General features: G+C 41.2%; 1 protein-coding gene across 1 annotated transcript; it reads left to right on the top strand.

The window, feature by feature from the left end:
* The first annotated feature begins 2916 nt into the window (after window positions 1-2916).
* slc25a28 (solute carrier family 25 member 28) lies at window positions 2917-10549 on the top strand. The gene is made up of 4 exons (XM_061746086.1): window positions 2917-3434; window positions 7505-7733; window positions 8390-8446; window positions 8858-10549. Exons 1-4 carry the CDS (start codon window positions 3093-3095, stop codon window positions 9406-9408), a joined length of 1179 nt encoding a protein of 392 aa, XP_061602070.1. The 5' UTR covers window positions 2917-3092; the 3' UTR covers window positions 9409-10549.
* Window positions 10550-11048: the final 499 nt, after the last annotated feature.

Below are 11048 nucleotides of genomic sequence, written 5' to 3'. Positions count from 1 at the left end.
AAAAGTAATGCGTGTTGTCGCAGGATGGAGACGCACATTTTGATGTATAACACACTTGGGGGCACGTTACGGTTCGGGCCGTATTAACTGCCGAAGGAATGGCATAAATTGCGCCAAAGTGACACGATTAATTCAAAATGGCTGACTTCCTGTTCGGTTTCGGCCATGTCGCCAAGAGACTTTTCTTTAAGTTGTGTACTGATACAGGTGTGTAGCGATTTTCGTGCATGTACGTCAAACCGTATCGTGGGGCTTGAGGCACAAAGTTTTCAAGGGGGCGCTGTTGAGCCATTTCGCCACGCCCATTAATGTAAACCATTAAATATCAAATTTTTCGCCAGGCCTGACTTGCATGCAAAATTTGGTGACTTTTTGGGCACGTTTAGGGGGGCAAAAAGGCCCTCCTTTTGTCAGAAGAAAAAAGAAAGAAAGAAAGAAAGAAAGAAAGAAAAAAAATTCCTACAGATACAATAGGGCCTTCGCACTGAAGGTGCTCGGGCCCTAATTAAGAATTAATTTTAAGAGAATATGAATGTTGAAATCAACGAGCTGGGTTAGGGGTTGAGATTTACATTAACTCATGATTACCTTACTGAACTTGAAGCTGCAAGTATGAGAGCTCTTCTTTACAATCTTATATTGTCAGTTTTCTTCTCAATTACTTAATTTGTATTCTAAAACTGACGTACGATGACTTTGGGATCTTCTGACAGCTTCAAAATGTGTGCGACAATCACGGCAAGTGCCACATGACTCAACTCAAAATAATGTTGTGTTCTGTTTTGAAAGTTGAATAAATTGTTTTCTTATTCTCTTTTTGGCATAATTGCTGCAGGACTATGGCCACTTTTAGGTTGTAATTAATTTTAAGAGAATATGAATGTGGAAATCAACGAGCTGGGTTAGGGGTTGAGATTGACATTAACTCATGATTACCTTACTGAACTTGAAGCTGCAAGTAGTCACATGGGAGCTCTTCTGACAGTGTGTGACAATCATGGCAAGTGCATGACTCAACTCTAAATGATGTTATGTTCTGTTTTGAAAGTTGAATAAATAGTTTTCTTCTTCTCTTTTTGGCATAATTGTTGTAGGACTACTCATCCCAGTATGGCCACTTTAAGTTGTAATTAAGTTTAAGAGAATATGAATGAGCTGGGTTAGGGGTTGAGATTTACATTAACTCATGATTACCTTACTGAACTTGAAGCTGCAAGTAGTCACATGAGAGCTCTTCTTTACAATCTTATATTGTAAACACATGACTCAACTCAAAATGAGGTTATGTTCTGTTTTGAAAGTTGAATACATTGTTTTCTTATTCTCTTTTTGGCATAATTGCTGCAGGACTCTGGCCACTTTTAGGTTGTAATTAATTTTAAGAGAATATGAATGTGGAAATCAACGAGCTGGGTTAGGGGTTGAGATTTACATTAACTCATGATTACCTTACTGAACTTGAAGCTGCAAGTATGAGAGCTCTTCTTTACAATCTTACATTGTCAGTTTTCTTCCCAGTTACTTAATTTGTATTCTAGACTGACCTACGGTGACTTTGGGGTCTTCTGACATCTTTAACGTGTGTGACAATCATGGCAAGTGCATGACTCAACTCCAAATGATGTTATGTTCTGTTTTGAAAGTTGAATAAATTGTTTTCTTATTCTCTTTTTGGCATAATTGCTGTAGGACTACTCATCTCAGTATGGCCACTTTAAGTTGTAATTAACTTTAAGAGAATATGAATGAGCTGGGTTAGAGGTTGAGATGTACATTAACTCATGATTACCTTACTGAACTTGAAGCTGCAAGTAGTCACATGAGAGCTCTTCTTTACAATCTTATATTGTCAGTTTTCTTCCCAGTTACTTCATTTGTATTCTAGACTGACCTACGATGACTTTGGGGTCTTCTGACAGCTTTAACATGTGTGCGACAATCACGGCAAGTGCCACATGACTCAACTCAAAATGATGTTATGTTCTGTTTTGAAAGTTGAATGAATTGTTTTCTTATTATCTTTTTGGCATAATTGCTGCAGGACTATGGCCACTTATATACTTTGAGTACATTTATATTCCTCATTACTAAAAGAAAAGCTAATTTTGCATTTAAATGTTCATATTACACCATAAGAGATTTAAGAGACAATCATGGCAAGTACATGACTCAACTCCAAATGATGTTATGTTCTGTTTTGAAAGTTGAATAAATTGTTTTCTTATTCTCTTTTTGGCATTATTGCTGTAGGACTACTCATCCCAGTATGGTCACTTTAAGTTGTAATTAACTTTAAGAGAATATGAATGAGCTGGGTTAGGGGTTGAGATTTACATTAACTCATGGTTACCTTACTGAACTTGAAGCTGCAAGTATGAGAGCTCTTCTTTACAATCTTATATTGTAAACACATGACTCAACTCAAAATGAGGTTGTGTTCTGTTTTGAAAGTTGAATAAATTGTTTTCTTATTCTCTTTTTGGCATAATTGCTGCAGGACTATGGCCACTTTTAGGTTGTAATTAATTTTAAGAGAATATGAATGTGGAAATCAACGAGCTGGGTTAGGGGTTGAGATTGACATTAACTCATGATTACCTTACTGAACTTGAAGCGGCAAGTAGTCACATGAGAGCTCTTCTTTACAATCTTACATTGTCAGTTTTCTTCCCAGTTACTTAATTTGTATTCTAGACTGACCTACGATGACTTTGGGGTCTTCTGACAGCTTTAACATGTGTGCGACAATCACGGCAAGTGCCACATGACACGGTCTGAAGTCCTCAACGACGCAGTTGAGTGGCAGGCCCGTCGTCCAATAGCGTGAGCGGGATGCGTGAGCCCTGGCCCCATCAACCAATCAGAGCCGGGCTCGTCGCCCCTCCGGCGGAGGAGGGTCTCGGCGGCGTGTACTTGTCCGTGCTCGGGCCTCCCCTGCTGGGCTCTCTGGCTGCGAGAAGTCGGGGCGGGGGCGGACTGGTGCAGCAGGGCACACGCTGCGGAACAACCCCAAGGGGAATGTAAAAACACCCCAAAAAGGCCCGGAATCACCACCTTAGAAGGCGATTTTCACACATTCCCCGTGGTTTCTCATGGAAGCGGATGGATTCGTGAGGAAGCGGCGGATGACAGCGGAGAGCGCGGGCGGCGATGCCGGGGTTGCTGGAGCCTCTGCCGGGGAAGAAGTGCGATGGCTGGGGGCCAGGTTCTGGGGAGTTTCGGAAAGTATCGTGGGGAGCCTGAACCCCCGGATCGGTGGGGAAGCAGAACTACAGACTGTGGACTTTATGTGCTGTGCTGGGGAGCAGACGGAGGAGTTTGAGGCGGACTACGAGGGTCTGCCGCAGGGAGCCTCCACCAGCACCCACATGCTGGCCGGAGCCGTGGCCGGCATCATGGAGCACTGCCTCATGTTCCCCATCGACTGCGTCAAGGTAGCAAATCCAAAAACGCATTTCCTGCCTAAAGCGTGATCTCGTGGTTGTATTATCTTTATTATTATTGTTATTGTAGCTGCATGGCGGGTTAGCCTAGCCTCTTAAGCCTGATGTAATGCCGCGTTCCATTTGTCCTCGGAAGTGGGGATTTCCCAGTTCCCAGTCGGAATTTTCAACTGGAACGCCCCTCGAAGTGGGATTTCCCACTGGGAAAGTGGGAGAGTCTTCACCACCCCCGAGTTACCATTCCAAGATGGCTGCCCCGGTTGTAAACAGTAGAAAAGAGCTCTGTAAAAATTCGTAGCACTTCATTCTAGTTTTGGTCACACTAAATCAGTCGTATACAAGTATTGTTCGGCATATATATGCTGCTATAGTGTAATTTACATTTTTCATGTGGTATATGCGAACTACAAACTTGTTTACCTACTTAGTAACTGGAACGCTGATAACTCGGCTGTGACGTCATTCCCAATTCCGAGTTCCGACTTCCGAGGTAAATGGAACGCAGCATATGCCTCCGCGTTAAATCGACGCACGTACCTACGGCGTAGGCTCTGCGTTGGTGTAACGCGGGACCATGAATCAGCCTGTTAGCTGCACGGCTAACCCAAACACGCTGACCATTTTCAGGACAAGGTCAGTCTCACGTTTTACAACCTGCACGGATTTGTTGGCGTTGTATTATTACTTTTGTGGGAGATACGTGTGGTTAATGAGTGTTTTTTTGTAGTACAATAATTAATTTACCAAGATAAGCTGCGTTTAACTACAAACTCGAAGCGCCTTCAAATGCTGTCAAAACTTGAGCGGATGTGCTTTTACGTAACCGTGTTTATGTGTGTATGTGTATATATATATATTTATTTATTTATTAGGGCTGTTCGATTTTGCCCAAAAATATCGATTTTCGATTACGATTATTTTGTGAATTGACAAAAGGCAAAGAAATGATTTCAAATATGCTGTTTTTTTATTGAACATTTGCCCCATTGGGCTTTAAGTGCAAACTTTGCTCTTATTAAACCAAAAATGAATGAATAAAGTGCAAAACTCTGTAAAAATAAGTTTTAAAAAAGTTTAAAAAAATAAAATATAAAGTTTTATCTCTGGAAAAAAAAAATCAGCAAATCAGCACTTGCAAACATACAGTAAGTTATATTTCCAATTAAATAAAACAAGACATTTTCTAATTAAACTAAACTGGGTCTTTGCATGCTAAATAATAATGCAACCCATGAAGGAGGTAGAGGTGTGTAATGTCAGTCATTACATTTGCTATTCACATTTGCAAGTTTTTTGCAAGGAACACGAGCCGGTCTACCAAATCTGGCTTGAGGGATGCCCGGTGGCATGTTCCAACGCCCCCTCCTACACTAAAGAGCCTCTCCGATGGGGCACTTGTCGCAGGTATTGAGAGGTATTTCCATCAATCATTAATATGGTATCAATCATTAATGTGTGCAGATAAGGTAAAAAAAAATGTAAAAAAAAAAGTGAAAAATCGATTTTACGAGTTTCACATTTTAACATCGTTCTAATTACATAATCGCGATTACGATTTAAAATCGATTAATCGAACAGCCCTAAAATATATATAACCAACCTAAGGAAGTCGTGATGAACGAAACGCAGCGTTAAACACCAGCAAAAGTTTTATATTTATTTTTTCACGAATAAATTTCAAACTACATAATGCTCCTTACCATGTCTTACCCAGGATGCTGTGTAATCTATGAATTTCCTTTGGATCTTGTGATTATTAGACAACAAATGTAGCTTTTGACTCCCAGAGCTGTGTAGCTGCAGCTGGAATCACGTGGTTAGTTTTAACCTGAACTGGCCAGAAAGGATTCCAGTGTCTAACCATTGTGGATGACGTCATTGTTTGGGTTATATTTACACTTTTTTTTGTGTAGTATTCTGGCTTATTGTTGTGTTTTGTGAACTGTAGATTTCAGTTCCCCCTTGTGTTTAAGGCATTCTTTGATTCTGTGGTGTTGCTTGTGATCCATCATAATGTTGCCACAAGGCTGGTTCACCCACCATTCATAATTGTTTGAGAAGGTCTTCTATCACGTGAGACATGCAACTTCATTTCTCATGACTGTTATGTATGAGTGTGTTTTAAATGTTGCCAGATAGGCCGGACTGACTGCCCTTAGAAGTCTGTAGTTGTAGGTGTATACTCGTAGTACTGAGCTGCTATTCCAGTTGAAAGCTGTTCATGCTCAGACTCCATCACCTGAAACCCACTTCTACTCGCTCTCAACCTGGGCAAGGCCAGTGTTGACATACATAGCTCACTCATGTAGTGTTTGCTACATAAACATACACATTAGGTCCTGCAAGAGCCTGCACACTTACATGACTTCCATAAACACAAGCCTAAAGTAGCAGAGAAGCAAAAAGTTTTAAGAAATATTTGAGATTCATCTCACTCTATCCTTTTTATTTCTGCAGACTGCCTTTCCATTCTTAAAGTGGATGTTGTGCTTTTTCCCTTTCACAAACTAACACTTGGTTCCAGCAGATCCCTGTATGGAATGAATGGGTATAGAAGACAAATGGGATGGACAAATGGATTGATTGATGGATGGATGGATGGATGGATGGTGCTAATTCCTTTGGTTCTTACCAATAAGAATCCAGACCCATTTCTACTTGAAGAAAAAATATGGACTACATAATACAGAAGAAGTGGACATTATGTGTCAGAAACATTCCAGGACATTCACAGAACACATAGATTAGAAGTCTGATTTCTTTGATGGTTTGTAAAAGATTGAAACGTTTAGCACATTTATTTCTGAAGTTGCATTAATCATGTAACTGCTGGTGAGAATGTACTGTTACTGAACAAGTTTTCTTGTCCAAGCAACGGTGAACGCAGCATGATTTTAGGTTGAAGTAGGGTTGAGCTCATAAGTGAAGATAAAGATAAAGATGGGGAGGCTGGATTATTCTTCTGAGCCGGGTGTCTGTGACATAACAGAGCTCTTAAAAGCTGAGCAGCTAACTGGGTGACACAATTGACACCCTCCAACCCTACATTTTTTTTTGTTTCTAGAGGTTTAAGATAAAGTTAGATTAGGCTGCCGTTTATTCATTCATTCGTTTTAAAGTAATCCCAGTAATCAGCTGTGACTGTAATGACACAGTGTCCACTTGTAGATCTGTCAATTCACACTGTTTGTTCTTTTTCAAACACATCTCATAGTCATAGAAAAGCAAAATGTGTCTCTGTCATAGAGCAGTGGATGCTGTAACATTGAGCTGAAAGTTCATTGCTTTAGACAGGCTATGGATAAACACAGCAGACTTAAGACAGCCGAGGCCTCTGTATATGTGTATATTAGGGAGAACTAGGAATGAACGAGTAGCAAAGGGCAGACTTTGAATGCTACAGCTGCAATAAAAAGTTATATGAGGCTATTTGGGATTTCTTAATGCAGAATATTCCCTCGCTGTGAGATGTCAGTTTGTTCATTCAGCTGGAAATTTTGTATTTAGGGATTTAGTTGCTGCTGGCTGTTCGGACACACTCATTGACCCCCAGACAAACCTGCAATTATTAATAGATGGCTGAAACGCTAAAACTTTCATTTTGGCTTTAAAATTCAGTTTATTTATTGTATCATTCACCTTGTGTGTATATCTCATTGTGTATTTGTGTTAAGAGGAAGAGGGACAGAGGTTCAGGGTCATGGGGAAAAGAGGATTAAAGGAAGTCAGCTTATGTCCCCTTGTGACACTGGAGCTTGTAACTGCACACTTCCTTCTATTGAGTCCTTCATGTACACCACCATATACCACACCCAGTGTCAAACACCTCATTTCCCACGTTTGACCTGCATTTCACACTGCAGTCTAATGATATATTCCTTCTATTGTCATGCTGTTCTCTGCTTTTTCAAGGAAGACGTATGGAGTACCTGAAATAATGCAGTATATTCTATTTTTATATCAAATTAAGGTTAAATACAATAAGCACGGTTGTAAATATAGGCATGTGACTGTAGGTAAGATGGATTGGTTTCTATCTTTAAATGTCCTCTCTTTTCCAGACACGAATGCAAAGTCTCCAGCCTGACCCCGCAGCCCGCTACAGGAATGTGATGGATGCTCTTCGCCGAATCATAGCCACGGAGGGAGTGTGGCGACCACTGAGAGGCCTGAACGCAACCGCCATCGGAGCTGGACCTGCTCATGCCCTCTATTTTGCCAGCTATGAGAAACTCAAAAAGACTCTAAGTGATGTCATTCACCCAGGGGCTAACAGTCATTTGGCTAATGGTACCAGAAAACTTGCATATATATGGCATAAAACTCGTGTGTAGCTTGTAGCTCAAATATGAGATCACAATAAGATAGTCCAAGTTTTATCTCAAAACACCTGTGTGAGCTCAGTAGCGCAGCTAAATCATCTTAATCAGTTTAGGACAAACTGGCAAGCCATCAAATTGGATGAGTTATCATAACTGTAGCTCTACATTGTGAAGAAGTGTGGGTCATTTCTGACTTAAAAAAAAAAAGTTTGGCTCAGAGCAGAACTACTAGATTGAAAGATTGAGTTTGGAAGCCTTGCTCCCATTGTCCAACTTGTTGTTATTCCTGGTCTTTCTCCTGTTTCTTTTCCAGTTTAGCAGGAGGCCAGGTAAGTCTTCTTTCTGCTAAATCTGCTCCTTCCCCCGTTTCCCCCACAAAATGTTTGGCTTTGGTTCAAATATAGCAGCATATGGAGCCTTGTCCACCAGGGGTCACTCTTTGCCTATGTTTGGCCTCTTGGATTAGCTCAGAAGTGATCTTTGGGGTATACCACTTCTGTTTGGGTATTTTAAGAATAAGGCATTGATGGCTGTGCAAGCAGAAAGTCTCTTTACGTCTTCGTCTTCTACTTTTTACTATGTTCATTTGAATGCGTGGTAATTGCTGAGCTGTGTTTGTTTCAGGAGCTGCTGGGTGCGTGGCCACATTGCTTCACGATGCAGCCATGAATCCAGCCGAAGGTTAGTGCAACAATCTTGTATTGTTTCGTATGTTCGTTCAAGATGATTGATGTCTCTCAAAGCAGCAGTCGTGAGTTTGAGCAAAGACACTCTCAGGTGCCAGGTCTGGCTTAACTGTCCTCACTTGCTGGCTTCAAACTGGCGGTCTCATGTCTTCCATCCAGCTGTCCAAACACATCAGTAGAAGGACATTGGTCCGAGACCTCTTATGCAGCTGTTGGATGGGGTGCAGCTGTCTGAGCAAATGCTGCAAAAACAATATACTACATACTTCTGTGTGCTCACGTTTTAATGCTGATAATCACGTTTTCCCTTTTCTTTTTTTCCCCTTGTGTTTCATCTTGGTGCTTTCAACCCTGGACATGTTCAATCCTCTCCATCATCGATGCATCCGCCCCCCTGTCTTCCCAGTTGTGAAGCAGCGCATGCAGATGTATAACTCGCCCTACGGTGGCGTGTTGGACTGTGTACGTGCCATTTGGCAGAAAGAAGGCTCCGCAGCCTTCTACCGCAGCTACACCACCCAGCTCACCATGAACGTGCCCTTCCAGGCGATCCACTTCATGACCTACGAGTACCTCCAGGAGCTGCTGAACCCTCACAGACAATACAACCCCTCATCCCACATGTTTTCCGGCGCTTTGGCCGGGGCGATCGCAGCGGCGGCCACCACACCGCTGGATGTCTGCAAGACCCTGCTCAACACCCAGGAGTCTCTGGCCCTCAGCCCTTCCGGCCAAAGCCAAGGAGCCCACAGACAGATCTCAGGCTTGGCCCACGCCTTCCGGACGGTTTACAGGCTGGGCGGCCTGCAGGGCTTCTTCAAGGGAGTGCAGGCGAGGATCATCTATCAAATGCCCTCGACAGCCATCAGCTGGTCGGTCTATGAGTTCTTCAAGTATGGACTCACAAAGCGGCAGCACAGCAAGAGGAGAGCGCAGCGTATGGGCGTTGAGTTGTAGATGCCTCACTCGTTTAATCTCCTCTAATACTGCTCTGCCTTTGCTGTCAGAAGGAATTAATATGCACATAGAATCTGAATAAAATGCGCCCTAGTGGTCCCATCCCTGTCAGACATAGCAGATAAGAAAGACATCTTCAATGCCAGTTTGAGTCTCTCAGATGCAGCGTTTCAGGAGTGGCTTTGGTCCGAGTCGTGTGTGTTCTCTCGTGTCGGAGAAAACGCTTCCACAGTGCTATAGAGCTGTCTTATTAAGTCATTGTTTTTAATCAATCTTTCAGGCTATGACTGTAATTGTTGAAGCTGAAAATAGGTGAAGAAACTAAGAGCTGGTCAGCAGGGGGCGATCACGTTATTCTGTCAGCTCTTGAAGCTTTCGAATCTTCTTTCACTCTTTCATTTTCACCCTTTCAGACTTTGCCAATAAAAATCACAACTGTCCCCAACGTAAAAAAAAATAACAAAACATTCCCAATTTTTTCTGCAGCTGAAAAGTGTTTCAGTCATTGGCAGTTCAAAGAAATTGTGCTTTAAGAAAATTGCATCTAATTTATTATTTCCTGATGTATCCAGATAAATTTAGTTAAACGTATATATCAGTTAATTGATGTGTGTAATTAAAATGTTGTCCAACATGATTTGATTAACTCACCAACCAAAAGTTTTGACTGATAAAGATATTTAATTTCCCCCCCTTTTAAAGGCTATCTACTATAACCATGCTGCAAATTGCCAAGTTGGTTGTACAATTTTAATTTATTTTTTTATGATTTTTGCCATGAATGTATTAATCCCCCCCGCCCCCCTCTCTATGCCTGTGATTGCTTACATTGTGTCTCTTAGAGAGGGCAAACAAAGGCAGCATTCAGATCACTTGTAACTGTGAGACAATTTTCAGCTTGTGAACCGCTGAGTTTCAATGTTTGTGCTCAACAGCAGAATTCCTACAATCTGACTGGAAGAGTTGAAATACGAGTGGCTTGATATCTGCATCTGTAACAACATTTAGTGCACCCAGCTTGAAGCTGTCATTCTTACTGACTGATGTCTGATTGTTTCTGGCTCTGAATTGCACTTGTTGAATAAAGACTCGTCAGCAGGGCTCTACACGCTGCTCATTAAACGTGAGAGCTCTCAATTCATTACTGTAAACGTATCTGGGTGTTTTACTTACAACGCGTGAAAGCCTCAGTGTGATTTTTTTTTTTTTAAACATTTATTTATTAAGAATTTTGTTCATATAACAGACAATACAGAACAAGACAACAAGGCACATAATAAGAAAGAAAAAAAAAACAGATCTGTAATGAATAGTGATAAGTGTAGAATCCAGTTGTTCGTGACACGGTATACAGTCCGTAGGAATACATTGACTAATTACATTGTTTAAAGGAAGAAAGCAGAATGAAATCAATAAAATTATTAAATAAAATAAATTAATCATTACTTTATTAAATCAAATTAGATTAAATCAAAGGAGAAAGAGAAAAAAAATCGGCCTCAATCCATCTTATCACCCTTCCATCCGTCAACTTCTATATTGTTATTCTGAAGGAAGTTATAGAATGTGGTCCAAATTTCCAAAAACTTGTCAAGTCTGTTCTTTATTGTGTAGCTTATCCTCTCCAAAGCTAAGCAAAA

This window comes from Cololabis saira, chromosome 17 (assembly GCF_033807715.1).
Source record: "Cololabis saira isolate AMF1-May2022 chromosome 17, fColSai1.1, whole genome shotgun sequence".
NCBI lineage: Eukaryota > Metazoa > Chordata > Actinopteri > Beloniformes > Belonidae > Cololabis > Cololabis saira.
This window is presented reverse-complemented; position numbering and strand designations above follow the sequence as displayed.